This window comes from Anguilla rostrata, chromosome 15 (genome assembly GCF_018555375.3).
Source record: "Anguilla rostrata isolate EN2019 chromosome 15, ASM1855537v3, whole genome shotgun sequence".
Lineage (NCBI taxonomy): Eukaryota > Metazoa > Chordata > Actinopteri > Anguilliformes > Anguillidae > Anguilla > Anguilla rostrata.
Window position 1 is genome coordinate 28,131,918 of NC_057947.1, and position 18,156 is coordinate 28,150,073.

The window sequence follows — 18,156 nt, forward strand, 5'->3', positions numbered from 1 at the left end:
TGTACAAGATAAATGCATTAATTAGCTTTTTACCATGAGGTATTTATTCTGGGCCTTTATCAAGCGATCAGTATCATAACATTAGGAATGTCATGTGTTTTACAATTCACATACACTCTACATCACACACGTGCGTGCACACACACACACACACACACATTTACATATTACATATCATGAAATAATCTAAAGAACGTAAAATAGAATAAGAGAATAAGTATGAGTGAAGAGATTTAAATTTGGAGTGCAGGATTGGGATGCAACAAAGTAATTTAACACATTACAATGTTAAAACACTTGGAAAACGGTTTAATGATGTTTACAACAAAAAAGTACTGTACAGTTACAGTAAGATTCTTTATATATATATATATATATATAAAAAAACAAAATAAAATAGAAACCAAAAAAATACAGCAGATGAATGCATCTACACAAATCTACCATATATACGGATTCACAAAAAATGTCTACAAAATCTGTTAGAACTAAGCCACCTTGTCTCTTTAGACAGAGATCACGGATGTGTCCCCACAGCAACCAAGAAGAGAGCCACCAACCCATGGGTCAACAACATGGATGGTTACCCCCTCTTACAGCTAGTGTGATCCAAACACTCGCCACTTACCGCATCACCATGACAACAATGAGGACTACAAGGCCGAGTTTTGAAAAAGAAAAAAAAAAAAGGAGTAGTTTATTAAAAAGAATAATAATAAAAATAAAAAAGGGACACATTCCATCAGCCCAAACTGTAGTGGGTGAAAAGTTTTACTTTTAGAGATGCACATCTTTTTGAAACCTACGATAAAGTAATATGTACACGTTATTTTTTTCATTCATTTTTTATTTTTATTTTACCAGTATTTAAAACCATGATAACTGGGCAGTGAAACAGATATCACATACATTGAGACACACCCAAAACATACAAAAATACTATTTTATACCTACCAAGAGTAAGACAGTTTTGTATTTAACTCCATGCCATGACAAAAAGAGCAATACACCAAACAAACAAGTAGTTTAAAACGACACAAAACCTTTTTTTTTTCCTTAATTATCCCAGAAAAATATCAAAATATACATCTAAGCTTTGGAATTACTGAGGTTAGGTCTAATGCAGGTGCTGGGTTCTGTCTCTTAATACACGGGCTGTTGGGTTAGAGAGTCATCTTTGGTATCTGCGTCAGGCGAACGTTAATATTTGGATTTTTGCTTTGGAATAGAGCTTGTAAAGATCCTACAACCCCCACTTAGACTTAAAAAAAAGAAAAAAAAGAAAAACAAAAAAGTGTCAAATCCATTTACCGACGTGCTAGGACATCCAGACTCAGTCCACACAGGGTTGAGGGATACGATGCATAGTCGCACATTATAACAGTGTCGTATGAAATAGGGAACAAAACAAGAGACATAAAATGAAACCCAAAAGAGAGAGAGAGAGAGAGAGAGAGAAAGAGACAGAACGAGGAAGAGATCATAGTGACAACAGACAGAAACAGTGAATCCTGAGCGATGGCTATGCACCCAGGTCTCCCCCTCAGTGTGTATTAATAAACGTCACCCAGCCCACAAAGGGTTAATATAAGCGCCCGACAGAGTAGTCCACGGCGACGCTCCCGTCCCTGCACAGCCACGCCCGGCGGCCCTCCGGCAGGTGCGCCGGCACTCCGGCTCCGCCTTAACAGTGATGCACACCCACCTGCTTTACCTGTAGACAGGTGAGAGCACCGGAGAATACAGGAGCATATATATATATGCTTTATGTACACACGCACGCACGCGTGGTCAGGAGTGCCGTGTCGGTGGACAGATGGCACTGCGGTTCTCGGTCAGGTGCAGCGTACCTGCCCAGGTGCTAGCATATTCTCTGTGTTACAGTAGAGGGGCGAGGCAGGACTGGAGATGGCTTAGATACAATCATTGACAAGTCTTTGGTTTTCCCCGAGGGTGTGGGCGGGGCCAGGGAGAGACAGAGCTCACACCTCTCTCATCTACATTCACAATCAGCAGGGAAGCCGCTCGCAAAGGATTGTCCAAAATCATAACAAAATGGCAGGATGGGGAGGGGGGGGGGCTCTTTTGAGCACAGCGTGCCTAAGCAGTTTTGGTACTGTGCAGAAAACTCCGCAAAAGAACAGAATCGGTCCAATCAGAAATAGGATTTAAAAACACAAGGATGCTGGGGAGTAAAAAAGTGTGTAGATATTCTGAACGGCAGCGTTCCCTTTTAAAGCAGACATTCGTGAGCGTGTTTGTTGAGGCTGTCTCCCCTGACGACCCCCGGGCGGGGCCCTGCGCCCCGTCCCACCCGCAGGTATACACTAAACGGACGCCCGTAGACTACTCCGGCGGGATCGTTTTTTTTTGTTTTTCTTTTTTCTTCTCTTAAAAAGGATTAAAGCAAGTTTACTCAGTCTCGAGTCAGAAATGAGGTATACAACAGCTTCCTTTACCCCCCCCTCCCCCCTCCCCCCCCGCCCTCACCCCCACCACCCTCCTGCTCTCCCCAGGCTGTGGCGGAACTGTGAACTGCCCCTCCCGCACCCCACCCCCACATGACAGTCCTGGCAACACAAGAGGAACTATAAGACGCCTCTCCATTTATACTGACTCACTGAAGCCTGTGACCACAAGAGGCGGCTTTTCACTGCCACCAGTGAAACGCCAACGCAAGGGCCCTTCCCACAAGGGTTAATGCTATTGGTTATTCTCCTGCCACTCACAGTGACAAGGGCAAGGCCCCCACAGACTTCTGACGAGCTAATTCTGAGCCAGCTTTGACATATCTACATCGTCTCATTTTTCTTCTTTTAATTTAGGGGGGAAAAAAAAAAATACAAATTTAAAAGACATCTCATCCTCCCCCTCTGTATTTCTCCTAATGAAATTTTTTTCCTCCTCTATAAAACATTTCCTAGCAAGTGCTTTCCATACACAGTTCCATTTTTCCACCAGTCCTACAAAACCACAATACAAGAGATTTCTCTGGCAAATCAGTCGACCATCACCAGGAATCACTGCTCCACCAGTCACATGCCTACTGGAGTTATATGCAAGGATTTACCCTCACATCTCCCACAAACATGCGGACCATTCCCCACATACACACACACACACGCTGAAACTCACAACTTTTGAACACCTGCCATTTTGTCAGCTGATATGTACCAAATGAAACGCAAGCGACTGTGTGCACGTGAACGAGCACGTTTAGAACTACATTTCATGAACACTGGAAAAAGATACAAAAGACTTGAAGAAGAGCTGTGATAAATCACACAAGCCAGTGATCTTGCTCCCTCTTGTGATGCAAATCAATAAATGCATAAACGAATAATAAAAAAAATTAAATGATTGTTAACCACTTATTTAAAAAAAAAAAAAAGCAAGTCATGCACAGAAGTAGTACCAGCAAGAGAAATACAAGCAAAAATAAGCGTTTAAGATCGGGTGCTTTTGAGTTGTTCCCTAGGTAACTATTGTAGCAGAGTGAGTCCACCAGAAGCACCAAAGCAACCTCACCTAACCCACTGAGGGGGCGGGGCCTGAGAACAGTGCCACTCACCCACAGGCCACACCCACATAAGCAGAGGGCTGGGGTTATAGTTTTTGGTCTCTACAGAATTTTAGCATTGCTCTCATAAAAAAAGGAAGTCAAAAGTTTTGCATTTTTGTCTTCTAGAGAATAAGCATGACAAACCACTACATTCATTAACTGCTAACATACCCATTCAGAAATAAAAACTATCGATAATAATCATAATATTTACGTATGAGAATACACTTATATCAAAGAATTAAAAAAAACACCTTTCCCCAAATTTTATGAATTCATTCAAGATATATTTTTTTGTAAGTTCCTGGACTGACACGACACGCTAACTAGCAGCATACCGCACGTGCCCAGTTCAGGGACCTGGGAAGTAACATACACTGGGCCGCCTGCAGTGCACTGTAGGTGTGCAGTCACCCAAAACCTGCTCCCAGGTAGCCTGCAGACACACCTGCTTTGGCAAGCAGGGCTGCAAAAGAATCATTACGCATAACCAGAAATCACTCCAGAAACATAGTAGTACTAGTTGTAGTAGTAGCAGTAGTAGTAGTAATAGTAGTAGTAGCATTTTTCTCAGTATCGTTTACTAAAAACAGCATCTTTTTTTTTTGTTTTTTGTTTTTTTGTTTCCTTAAAAATGCACAGCAAAGTCACACAAATAATCGACGGTTCTATTACTGTCTATTAACGAAAACAATGTAGTTTCGTTTCGCTTAAAGTGAACCTTATTTGCTTAGAAGTGCCACTGAGGTATTTAATGAAAGTAACATGATTTTTTTTTTTTATTAAAATGAAAAAATAAAAATAAAAATGAAACGTAGATGAAAAAGCATGCAGGAGGGCCTTGCTCTGGTCACACTGGCAGGGCTTGGCCGCTTGATCCATCGAGTCTTGCGCTGGCTAACGGTGCTAAATGATCGGGTGTAGCACAGCTCTATCTGGGCTCACACACACACTGGGGATCTGTGGGGAGATGGGGAAGGTCCTACTAATACTCTGATTGACAGATTGTAGTTGTTGAGGGGGGAGAAAACAAAAGGCGCCTCACACTACTTCGGATATCAGAACTAAATCGGGGCCAGGTGACCTGGTCAGAATCTGCGCAAAATGCTCATCTAAAAGTGATGCGTCGCTCAACAATCTGATCCCCAGACCCGAGACCGGTATTTAATTTTATTTTATTTTTCTCCTCGATGCAAGTATCACTCACAAGCCCGCCAGAGAGCATGACACAAAAATCATGAGGGGTAAAAAAAAAATTTACAAAAATTTTAAAAAAGGGAAAAGTAATAACTGTAAATAAGGTGAGGGAGGAATATTTGAACATAGCGTGTGTAAGGTTAAGTAGTCAGTAGCATGCAGAACGGTGCCGGTCAGAAAGCCAGTCACACAGACGCACGCTTGCTGCCACAGCAGCTAGAGAGAGTAACACTTTGGTTAAAGCTTTGTTAGATGGCTGATAACAGGAAGAAAGAAAAAAAAACAGCCCCACTATGATTCATCACTACAGTTTCTACTGCCATAAACACGGACGTGTTAGGAAAAAATAAAATAAAATAACAAAATCTGGCATTTGAAACAAGCAAGAGGGGGGAAAGGCATGCAAAAATTGTTTTTTAGAAAAATAATAATAATAATTCAGGCACACAAAGACAACACCCAGCCACACCCCTAACCCAAACAACTTTCAAAATAAAACACAAATATATTAATTTCATGATCACAGAAGGGTTGCAATTAATCTGCTCTTTTTTTCCCCCAACTAAAACCCAAATGATAAAGACTAAAGCTTTTCAGAAATCCTCCTAAGGTGTGTTCATACGGGGTGACTCCTACACCCCACATACACCCATTTCTCCTCCGTATCTATTTGGTTAATTCGGTGTACCCCCCCCCCCCCACCCCCACATATACAGGCATCGATGAGCAGAACAAGGAGGGTCGTTATTTCCGCACCTCAAGGGAAATCAAATGTAGTCAGTCTTTGGAAAGGATCATCAAAATATTGCATTATCATCATCTTCTGTTCTAAAGAAAGCCCCTATTAATAACTGAAAAATTATTTATGCTATGCTACAGTAATAATATACAGCAATAGTTTTAAAGATTTTTGGTATATCTGATTATAGGCCTGTCAAACATAAAAGAAAATAAAAAAGACACTATCATTAAAAGAACTCTCAAAAAAAAAAAAAAAAAAATAGAGTCAAACGTTTCCTAATATTACTTTCCCAAAGCAAGCAGACCGCAGTTTTCTAATCCAGTTTTTGGTACAGACACTGTGCACATGTAGGAGAAGTTTCACAATAACAGAAAGTGTATAAAACAGCCCCAACATCAACCACTACATAATTCAAAGAGAGCTCCTGAAACATCACCACGACTATTCTGATTGCCATGACATGTTCTGTCACTGCAGGCCCCCGCCCACCCCCCACCCCCTCAACCAATGAGACCAGGGCCCCGGGCCGTGTGACACACAGCACCGAGGCAGGCCCCTCAGAAACAATACCAACTCGCAGAATGTGCAGAGAATTCCCAGCCTGAAATTCCAGGTCTTCACATTCGCTAAAGCTATAAGCACCCCCCAACCTCCTGCCCCCCCAGTCTCATTTTGCCCCCCTTTAAAGCTCTTAATATTACTAAAGTATTTCGATCAGTGTAGTCTGTAGTTCATATCTAGACATTAAACTATACAAATGGCTGCAAAAATCAGTGTTTCAAACAGAGACAGACAAATATTATTAGAAAGCCAGCCCAGTTGCATGATTCGCTTACAGCAACGCAGGTTCAGTCAGTTATCACAAATATTAAAGCCTTCTAACCGTCATTGTAATTGTTATCAGGGCTATACCAACGTAAAGCTAAATACCACTCTGAGAAGGTTCACAAATGCTCACCTGCTTAAAAAAAGAAGAGACAAAACAAAACGCGCGTGCGTGTCTGTAAAATACAGCAATTAAGACAAAAACAGAACAGACCACACACGCAGAAAGCCTCTGTGCCGTTTCAGTCAGAAATCTGATATAAACAGTGTGATGGCCTCAACACCAGACCCGTCAGTAAAGTAAAAATCACAGACACTAAAACTACAGAACAGCCATTAAAATAAAAATAAAAAATAAAAAGAAACAATCATGTGATAGTGAATCTTAACGTCATTAGTAAGAGAACTCAGTTGATAAAAAGTCTTATCGCACTTTTTTGGTTAGAATAATTTAAGTTAGTTTCAAGAGGCAGTCCTGGAGAGGAAAAAGGAAACGGGGGGGAAAAAAAAGAAGAAATATATTTTTTTAAAATAGTCAAAATAAGGTTTTCTGTGATCTTCAGAAGGTGGCAGGACTGCACCCAGAGCTGCACTGTCCGGTCCAACCCGACCCGGGCTCAGGGGACCACGGTAACTGCCCTCTGCAGAAAGACCTCCTGGTCCCCTCACGATAATGACAGCGACTGGTGAGCACTGCCACACCAAAGGTCACACCAGGGGGAGAGAAAAACCAAAAGGAACCACGCGCCCCCCTCCAATCACAGCCCTGTCTGAAGTAAAGGGCATTGACAGGGGCGCAAAAAAAGAAAAAAGAAAGGAACAAAAATCCTCTTTATCAGTGTTTTTTTTTCCTCTTTTTGGTGGCAGCAAAATGATTAAATAAATGATAATGGAGGGGAGGGGTTAAGGATATGAGTGGGCGTGGCCTTGAGTTCACTGGGCCTTGGAGGCTGTGGTGATGGTTGTGGCGGGCACGTTCGCCGTGGTTACCACGCTGTGGTGCGCCTCGCCGTGGGCGGCGGTGGTGGTCACCAGGTTGAGGGCCCCGCCCGCCCCTCCGGCCCCGCCCGCCGACACCAGGCTGACCGGGTTGCTGGTCAGCAGGGACAGGTTCTGGGGGTTGAGGAACAGGGGCGCGGTCACCAGGTTCGGGGTGCTCCCCGCGCTGGTGCTGGCGAACAGGAGGTTCCCGCTGCCGTCCAGGGAGGTGATGGGAAGGGTGCCGCCCGAGGCCAGCGCTGCGGGAGAAGAGCAGGACACGGCATCCGTGAACACCGCTGAACAACGGACAGGACCTGCTGCCACATCACCCGCCACGGACCACAGAACCATAGAAACTACATCACAACAGCCTAGAGATTTGCCAAGGGCTGTAAAAGACTAAAAACTACCAGTGTAAATGCATGCATTTGTTCAGACAGAAGGGCACTACTGGCTCTGATAAGCAAAGGGTAATTAGATAGCTGTACTTGCCGCTCCACACAGAAATACAGGGTAAATAGATAGTTGCACTTGCCGCTCCACACAGAAATAAAGAAGGGTAATAGATGTTGACTTGCCGCTCCACACAGAAATAAAGAATAAATAGATAGCTGTATAGATAGTTGTACTTGCCACTCAACACAGAAATAAAGGGTAAATAGATAGTTGTACTTGCCACTCAACACAGAAATAAAGGGTAAATAGATAGCTGTATAGATAGTTGTACTTGCCACTCAACACAGAAATAAAGGGTAAATAGATAGTTGTACTTGCCACTCAACACAAAGGGTAATAGCTGTATAGATGTGATGCCCTCAAAGAAAGGTAAAAAGCTGTAGAGTTGTACTGCCAACACGAATAAGGTAAATAGCTGTATAGATAGTTGTACTTGCCACTCAACACAGAAATAAAAGGTAAATAGATGGTTGTACTTGCCGCTCCACACACCTTGAATGGTGGCAAGGGTGCTGTTACTCATCAGAGCGGGACTCAGGGCGCTGCCCAAGGCCCCAGGGGCCAGGCTCAGCAGGGCCCCGCTGTACAGACAGACAGACGGACGGACGGACGGACAAACAGACGGACAGACAAGGGACATTACAGACTGACGTCAGAGGAAAGGAACCCGCCACACCACCGCTTGGCCTCCAAGACAGACAGGAAGTGTACCGCTAACATGGAAGTGTGCCCATGCGCTACGCCTCGGTATTGTGGTGAGCAGTGGAGGTGAGAAAGGCTGCGGTTCGATTCAATGCAGCCTTCCCTTTGACCGACATTAGCTACAGGTCAGCTACACCACAGTTAGGGCTAGAGGCCTTTCCACCAAAGCAGCCCTCCCTCGGCTCCCTGACTCCCATAATACTGGCCAACGTCAGGAATTATAGCAGGCTATCATAATGTAGGCATGATTATCCTGTAAATCCGAAAAAAGGAACCGTTGCAGTCTCTAAAATACAGAATCACAAGCACTGGGATTGGAGAGATGAGCGAAATGCTGAATCATTAATAAATGATTTCCTGAGTGAGTATGTTAAGCAGGCGCTGCGAATTTGAGAGGGGTGTGTGTGGAGCCTCACCCAGGGGCGAACTGCGAGGACGCCATGAGGCCCGGGCTGAGTCCGGCCGCCGCCGCCATGGCCGCCAGGCTGGCGCTGGTGGGCAGCTGGGCGCCCTGGAGCGCGGCCGAGAGCCCGGGGGCGGTCACCATCACCTGCCCCGCCCCCAGCGCGGAGGCCAGCGAGGACGGCGCCTGCGTCACCACGGCGTGCTCCGCCCCCCCGCCCGACTCCGCCCCCGTGGTCTGGAGCGCCGCGGACGACGGGCTGAGCGAGGGCGTGGTCACCACCGAGGTCGCCAGGGGCGCGGTGGAGATGACGGACGCCGTGTTGGTGGTCATCGGCCCGATGGTCGTGCCTGGAACAGACGACGCCCATTTCAGTCGCGCCTGAGGATCGTAAGCGTGCGGCGGCAAACCAGGAGCGGGCCAGGCCCAGGGCGGGGCATCCTGCTGAAGCCCCGCCCATTAAATGCTGCTCGAAGGCCTGGCCTTGTGGATCCCCCGCCCACGCCCCAAACTGCCACTGAGGACACTGAGGTCATGTCCTAGGTATTTTTCCCCATGCCCACTCCTAAAGCATGTGCTTAATTTCATTCTTTAGTGAAAACATCAGTTGCGATTCATTTAGGAGGTGAATGAATGGTCCCTAATATTTTCTCAAATTTAAGCCAAATCTAGAGGCTTGTGTACATCACTTACACCCTCCTATCCTCAATTAAATGAACAAATTAAAAGAGGGGAAAAAGCATACCTCAGCCTAACCCCCCCTACTCCACCCCATCTCCAGAGTCTGGTGACCTTGGTATTTTTTAGGTCCTGGTTATGCCCCTGCCTCCACCCCAAGAACCCTTATTTCATAAAAATGATTAAAAGTGAAAATATTTGGACCAACATCCCCTTTGAATTAATTTCCCTGGATCCTGAGGTCCTGTGAACCTGTAACAGTGCAGCAGTGACATTTTTAATAAGACTTCTTCCTCCTCAGCTCCTTCCACGAAGGGGGGGGGGGGGCAGCCTGTACCCCACCAGGGGCACGTCACGGGGGACACGAGGGGCAGATATTGCACAGCATATCATCAACCCCGCCAGTGTGTGAGGAGAGTAGCGACAGCGAGGCCATAGACCACACACTGCAGAAAAAAAGGCTGTCTTAACAAGCATTTCAGTCTTGTAATGAGACTTAAAACCTTATTCTTCTTCTCTCAGGTAGACGATAACAGCTTGGTTTAAATAACTTTTCGCCTGGTTAGTGAGATTGTCTAAACCAGAGTCTCAAAATGAGTCAAGCCGTGTCACCTTACTGGCAATCTTTTGGTCTCGTTTAGCAAAAACAGAAATAAGATTTTAAGACTAAAACCACTCGTTAAGATTTTATTTTTGACTCATTTTTTCGGTTTTCGTGACACGGGGCACGCCGCTCCCCGCCGTACCTGTGAAGCCGAGGCTGGTGACGGCCGTGCTGGTGAGAGGCAGGATGGGGTTTACAGTCAACGTGGTCGGTGTGTTACTGGTCACAAGGCTCGCCGTGCTGGGGACCTGGGGGCAGGGAGCAGAGGCGGAGCTTCAGAGGCAGACCGCTGCACGCAGTTTAACGCTACTTTCATTTTCACAGGCCGATTCTTATCTTTATCTTTACTAGCAAGGTCTATCTTTAGCGAAGAACGGTGGCAGCGCAGTGTCTGAACAGTGACAGCACAGTGCCTTTGGAAAGACAAAGTTAAGATGCAGGATTTAACTCTTCAAATATGGGATTAGAATGTTAACTGAATGTTATAATGCTGATGTAACAATCACTACTGGTAACTGAAGAGTTCTAGAATGCTGACGTTAAAAAAAAAAAACATTCCAAAGACCTGCTCTTCAAAGGGTTATATAGTGCCTTTGGCAGAGTTTTGAATGGCAATGATCGATATACAAATAAAGTCACAAGACAGGCAGATCGCAGAAAGGAACTGCCGGGTCAATTAAAAACGAATGCTTTTCATTGGATTCCGGTCATGATGAATACTCAATGCCAGAACCGCACCGAGCCCCTGTCAGTTTCCCCAGATAAATGTTATTACTCAAGGAGCAGACAACATTTACACAGGCAACACTGAGTGCAGAGCGCACATTTCTCATGTAAAAGAGCAGAGGGAGGGGAGAGAAACTGAAGCTCAATTGATGGGGTTTCCATGGCTTTGAGTGAAACACACTACTGGGCTCCACGCTAACATTTTGACCCAGCTGAAGAATTTAGGAGCACACCAATTGACCAGATTGATCACATCAATTTTCAGGAGCTAATGCTCTGCACTATCGAGGCAAATGGGGAGAAGGTAGCTTTGAATGGGGGAGCGTGGCTGGGGGGGGGGGTGAACAGTACCATGGGGGCGGTGGGGGAGAAGATTGCTTTGATGGGGGTGCTGTTGGCACTGCTGCTGGGGGGGTTGATCCGCTTCTCCTTCTGCCGGCGGTTGCAGAACCACACGCGGATCACCTCCTTCTTTCAGCGTCCGCGACATGTGTTCCTCAGTGGTTTGTTCTGCTGAATGGCAAAGAGACAAGCTAGTTTACCTCCTCAGCAGGCTAGCCCTGCTCTGAGATAGCCAGTAGGGTACCACACCACTACATCCATTCACAGCAAAAGATCTACGTCCTAGGGTTCACCACCCTAACAAACACACTCATTCAACAGCCCAAGATCTACCGATCCTGTAGGGTTTCACCCCAACCCTAAACAAAAGACACATCCATTCACAACTAAAAGAGATCTACCGTCCTGTAGGGTTTCACTCTAACCCCAACAAAACACATCTCATTCAACAGCTAAAGATCTACCATCCTGTAGGCTTTCACCTCAACCCTAACAAAGCACACCTCATTCAACAACTAGAGGACTCCTTGAGCTGCCATCAGATGTGATAAAATATAAGGGTAAAAATTAAAACCTCCAGGAACGGGACAGGGCAGCCCTGGTCCAGAGGGTCCGGTACGCTAATCCCGGACGGTCCTGGCCCGTTGCGAACTTTACCGCCTCGGACTGCTCGGGCGGGAGAATGACAGCCCCAATATTGTTCAAATGACCCCGGGATGGCTCCACGGCCCCCTCAGGAGCCCCCCCCCCCCCCCTCGCCCCTTTATTGCAGGCCAAAAGGCGACCGGCACACCTTTTATTAACCTGGGCGTCCCGGCGACAGGAAGTATGGCTCACCTCCAGAAAGCTCTTCTCTAAGGCCACTCTGATGTTGGTCTCGATGCTGGTTCTCTTCTTGCGGCGGCGATTGAGCCCTTCCAGGCCCAGGGGGGAGGAGCCCAGGGACGACGGGCTGGTCATCGCCTGGTCAGACGTCAGATTCTCTGCGTGCACAGTGGGGACGAAGCAAAGGGAGAAAAATAAAGACCTGGGTATGGAAGCGCACATTCACACGCGCACACACACACATAATCGTATGTACGCGCATACAATCACGCGCACACACACACACACATAATCGTATGTACGCGCATACAATCACACATAATCGTATGTACGCGCATACAATCACACGCACACACAATCACACACACACAATCACACACACACACACACACACACACACACACACAATCACACGTACCTATACGCGCACAATTACATGCACAGTCGCACCCTCCCTCCCTCCCTCCCTCCCAGTGCTGTTCACTGTTCAAACAACCAACATAATAGCAAAAACAGGCTTAGCAGAAATTGCTAAGGAAAAAAGCACTGTGTTTGAAGACCCGGATCTTTTTGGGTTGTGCCCCCTCCCCCCATCTCTAGGACAGAGAAAGTACAAACCTGCATCATTGAGCCACTTCTCCAGCAGCGGTTTGAGCTTGCACATGTTCTTAAAGCTCAGGTTGAGGGCCTCGAAGCGGGAGATGGTGGTCTGGCTGAAGTCGTTGCCGTACAGTTTGCCCATGGCGAGGCCGACGTCCCCCTGTGGCAAACGGAGAAGAGGCGGGGCGTCGAACGGCAGCACAGCAGCCCCTCTTCAAAACGCGACCCATCCCCATCACCAAACCCGCTCCTCTCACCCTCCCCTCCCCGCCCCGACCCGCCTCTCTCACCCTCCCCTCCCTGCCCCGCCCCGCCTCTCTCACCCTCCCCTCCCCGCCCCACTACCATCCCTGGTTAAGGTCAGATTCAGTCACATTATTGCTGTATCTGCAATACAGCACTCCGTTAATGCACCTGCGCAGGAGTACTGTGGTCTCGCTGTTGAACTCTATTTGCAACGGTCACCGAGTGAAATTGTTCTGGCACAGCGCAAACAAGAAAATAAAACAGTTGTCGTTAGTGAGTCAACAGCGGTAGCAGAGTATGTGGACTAATACTACCAAAACAAGCAAATCAGCCAATAAAAACGGCGAAGTTGTGGTTAGCGAGTTAACATCCCCTCACCTGAGTGAAGCCCAGCTTGATCCGCCGCTGTTTGAAGGTCTTGGCGAACTGCTCCAGCTCCTCCAGGTCACTGGGCTCCTCCAGACTGGGTGTGTCGATGCGCTTTGGTGTCGTCTGGCTGTGCGGAAGTGTCTGGATGGGCGTGGCCGCTATCGTGCGCGTGGGTGTCGCTGGCTGCGGGCGAGACGGAGCGCACCTCAGCCGTCAGTCACCGTGCCTTACCTGGCCCTTAGCGTCCTTAAGCTTGTTGTAGTTATTATATATCAGAGACCACGCACAAACAGATTTACCACAGAGAACAGAGGCTCTGTACCAGATTCAGCCAACGGCTAATTTCCATCTGGGCAGACAGATGTAAAAAGTGGTAATATAATACAAAATGCACAACATACCAAAAAGCAAATTTGCATTACAGTGGGATTACAACACTGCGTGCTTTATAGCGGGATTATGGCACTGCGTGCCTTATAGCGGGATTATGGCACTGTGTGCTTTACGGCGGGATTATGAGCGTGGCGGGCTCCTGACCTGTGTGGTGAGGGTGATGCTTGGCTGAGTCTGCAGGAGGTTGGCTTGGCTTTGAGGTAGTTGGGTTAGCAGGTTCTGGGCCTGCAGAAGACCTGCGAGGGGGGACAGAGAGGAGAGCGCGCGTCAGACAGACGGGAGGCAGAGGAGGACTGCGACGCAAGCACGTGCGCGGCGGCGGTTGCCACGGCGACGGCGGCGCACGTACTCTGCTGCCCCTGCGGAGTCTGCGAGATGATGAAATGCGCCGGCTGCAGCTGGGTTGCGATGGGGTGGCCCGGCTGCACCAGCACAAACTGCTGCAGGTTCAAGTTCTGCTGCTGCAGCTGTTGTAGGTCCTCCGAAGCACAGGGGGGAGAGAGAGAGCGACGCATGTTACTACAGAACAGCTGTACAGACAAAAACACCGCTGTGGGCACAACGCTTACACAATGTAACAGGTACAGTGAAACACGATTGTGCTCCAAGCTTATAGCCACGAGCATGCACATTTATACAAGTATAATACAGCTAGCCTACATTACGTGTAGAACAATGAATACCACCTATACTACCATACAGGCTGATACAAATGGCAATAGGGTTCACCAAACGGAGACCTATGCTTAGTCCATCAGGGATAGTGTAGTACAGTAATACATAAGGGATGGGGTAGTACAGTAGTACATAAGGGATGCAGCTGCACAGCAGTGCATAAAGGATGGACTAGTACAAGTAGTACATGAGGGATGGCGTAGTATAGTAGTACATAAGGGATGGACTAGTACTGTAGTACATAAGGGATGGGGTAGTATCGTAGTACATAAGGGATGGACTAGTACTGTAGTACATAAGGGATGGGCGCTACTACAGGTAGTGATCATAGGATGGGTGAGAGAGGAGGTACATAGACGGCGCTCTTACAGGCGTGATCTGGATGGGCTGAGAGAGGGGGATCTGGGTGATGGGCGTGGCTGCTGAGGCAGAGATGGTGGCTCCCGTGGTGTTGTTCTGCTGGCTGGCTGAGTGCTGCACGGCTGCAGCGAGGAGCTGGGCCTGAGCCTGCTGAATCAACAGCTGCTGCTGAGCAGGAGTCAGGGTCAGCTACGGACAGAGAGAGAGAGAGAGAGGGATCACCAACCAGTCAGAAAGAGAGAGACATCAACTGTCAGAGAGAGACATCGCCAACTGTCAGAGAGAGAGAGAGAGAGAGACATCACCAACCAGTCAGAAAGAAAGAGACATCACCAACTATCAGAGAGAGAGAGACATCACCAAACTGTCAGAGAGAGAGAGAGACATCACCAAACTGTCAGAGAGAGAGAGACATCACCAACCGTCAGAGAGAGAGAGAGAGAGACATCACCAACTGTCAGAGAGAGAGAGATCACCAATAATCAGCGAGAGACCCATCGGCAACAGTAAGAGAGAGAGTGAGAGAAAGGCTAGAGAGAAGGAGTCAGTCAGCTAGAAAGGGAGACAGTTGAGGAACAGAAAAATTTATGGAAAATGTACAGATGAAATCATATTCCCACTGTGGTCAAGTAGGAATAGTAATGTTGTCTTTGCATGAAGCATGGATTCTCTTGCACCCCTCCTGATGGAACAATTTATCATCACGGCTGTCTCCGAATAGCAACCCTGACAATGCATGAACAGAAATATGCTTTCCCATTGCTTACCTGGATAACCCATTTCTCTTCACCCATTCGCACACTGAAAACTCCCACAACCCTCATTTCAGGGGCGTCGCATTCAAATCCTGGAGGGCCGCAGTGGATGCAGGTATTTGTAGTTTCCCTTCAATCAGCAGCCAAATAAGCACCTGAGAGCAAGGTGGGTGGGTCCTTGGCCAACCAACGACTTAAATGAATCTCTGGTGCTGAAAAAGCATCCCAAACCAGCGTCGTGGAAAAACAACCACCAGGTCAGAGGGATGATTCTTTAACAAATTCAGCGCTTTATTCCAATGACCGTCACAAACCTCTACCTTTCACAAGGCAAGTTCACTGAAGGCAGACGATTACAGAAGTTATACACTCCTGGGCAAAAAAAAATGAGCCAAGCCCAAAATAGCAAAGTATTAAGCTTTTAATGGTCTCAACAACAAATCACTGGTCAGAAAATTAGCAAGACTTAAACAAATGCACTCCTGAGACCTCCTGTGCCACCACTTGCTCGTTTACTTGCTGCAGTGAACTGTTTGGGGAAAAGCTAGAAACAGGGAAATTCACTTATACAGTAGACAAATTAACATAATGTCAAATAAAAGAGTCATGTTTTGTATTTGGTTGCATATCATTTGCATGCCATGACTTCCTGATGTCTGTGACCTATCAACATCATCAGAGTCTGGATATCTTATTTTCAGGTTGTCCTACAAGCAATACAAAACCTCTTTGCATTTGAATGGATCTCTAAGGAAATTGGGGGGGTGGGACTAGATTCAGCTGTAAATTATGCTGAAATTATGGAACACATTTGTTGGCTGAATGGCTTTAAGTCATCAAGGGTCCAAGGTATCAAATGAGCCTCAAACCATCGTGCTGCTGCCAGATATGCAGTAGATACTACAAGCATTGTTTCTCCTGAATATTTTTTCTATTGAGTTCAACAGTCATGGCATGCAAATGATATGCAACCAAATACAAAACATGACTCTTTCACATTATGTTAATTTGTCACCTGTATAAGTGAATTTCCCTGTTTCTAGCTTTTCCCCAAACAGTTCACTGCTGCAAAAGTAAACGAGCAAATGGCGGCACAGGAGGTCTCATGAGTGCATTTGTTTAAGTCTTGCTAATTTTCTGACCGATAATTTGTTGTTACGACCATTAAAAGCTTCATTTTTTGCCATTTTGGGCTTGGCCCTTTTTTTAATTTTGCCCAGGAGCGTACATACCCCTCCTAAGGGGGAAGATTTTTAGTAGTGGGAAAAATGACATAAATCTGCACTTGTAAAGATGTGGGAAAACGGAAACAAGCTTTCTTGATCTCATTAGTAGCTGTGCGAGGGGAGGAATTCTCTTATTAAACGCAGCGTCAGCTGCTCTCCCTCAACAGATGAAAGCCTGTGTCTGCTAGCCGGTCTCGTTTATACAAGGAGCCAGAACACCCTGAAATATTTATATTATACCTGGTGTTGCAGGAATTCTCCCCTTATTAGTGCATTTATGAGCCATTACGAGAAGAACAGTCTTTCATCTCAATTAAATTCCAAGGCAGCGTTCACTGCGGCCCTCCAGGACTGGATCCGGACGTCGGTGAAGAATTTGTTCACCGCTGAACTTAGGAGACAGACTGCACGCAATTATTCTGCTGCAATGAGGGGTCACAGACGCATGCTCAACGCTAGAGTGCGTTGCGTTTTAAGACAGGGCTACACTCCCATGCATCGCGGCCGCATGCGACAGACACGCGTGTCCAAAGGGTTCTCGTTGGCGCATGCATGCAGCCAGTGTTCACAAGCTGAGAGCAGCATTTTTGATGCTACTGTTCTTGTGCCGGTTTCCCAGTCTGCCGATCGCTGCCAACACGACACCCCCCTGCCCCCCCACCCCTCCCCTGGCCCCCCTGGCCCCCCTGCCCCCCACCCCTCCCCTGGTCTCCCTACCCCCCCCACCCCTCCCCTGGTCCCCCTGCCCCCCCACCCCTCCCCTGGTCCCCCTGCCCCCCCACCCCTCCCCTGGTCCCCCTGCCCCCACACCCTCCCTGGCCCCCTGCCCCCCACCCCTCCCCTGGTCCACCAACACTTTCCTCGGATTCTTTTTTAGGGCCACCAAAATCGTAATGGCAGCTCTGAATACCCAGAATCCACTGCACTCACTAGGCAGGGAGATTTTTAAAAGGTGTTTAAAGTGTCACATTGGAGTGCCAGAAAATGGCCGCTAGTTCTGCAATTGCCCTGCTGGGCATCTGCATGATCAATCAACCCACCATGCTTTATTTGGAGAACCTGCAGTCCTTTAAACCCCGCTAACCATCACGATTACGCTTCGCAATTGCCAAAGGCTTCCAATCCATGAACATTTTCCCCGTCAATAGTTCCAACTGACTGACCAACAACGGAAACCCAGCACCAGACTTATGCTTTGCCTGCAGAATTCAGGCTGCAAACTGCGTGGGCAGGGACACACTGGCCATGCGACCGACATGCTTGACTTAACAACAGACCGGCGAGTTCAGCAACAGGCAGATCCTCCTCCATTCCCCCCACCAAACCCCCCCTCCACAACGCACCTGCCTCTCAGGGCCCATTCCTGACCCGTTACAGAGCGTGTGGGATTGGCTAGTTCTGTTCTTCGGGGACCAATCCCTGGCCTTCTAAAGAGCACGTGCAGTGCGACCCCGGGAGGATGGGGAAAGAGGGGTGGGATCAGAATGCC

At 47.4% G+C, this 18,156-nt stretch overlaps 1 protein-coding gene across 1 annotated transcript in view; it reads right to left on the reverse strand.

Moving 5' to 3' along the window:
• Positions 1-288: 288 nt before the first annotated feature.
• Positions 289-18,156, reverse strand: part of pou2f1b (POU class 2 homeobox 1b) — a 32,597-nt gene continuing 14,729 nt past the window's right edge. The window contains 11 exon segments of the mRNA XM_064310055.1: positions 289-7,564; positions 8,256-8,344; positions 8,882-9,218; positions 10,293-10,398; positions 11,228-11,389; positions 12,056-12,201; positions 12,662-12,803; positions 13,268-13,441; positions 13,796-13,887; positions 14,001-14,130; positions 14,696-14,875. Of these exon segments, the coding sequence (XP_064166125.1) occupies positions 7,260-7,564; positions 8,256-8,344; positions 8,882-9,218; positions 10,293-10,398; positions 11,228-11,389; positions 12,056-12,201; positions 12,662-12,803; positions 13,268-13,441; positions 13,796-13,887; positions 14,001-14,130; positions 14,696-14,875 (1,863 nt within the window). The 3' untranslated portion in view covers positions 289-7,259.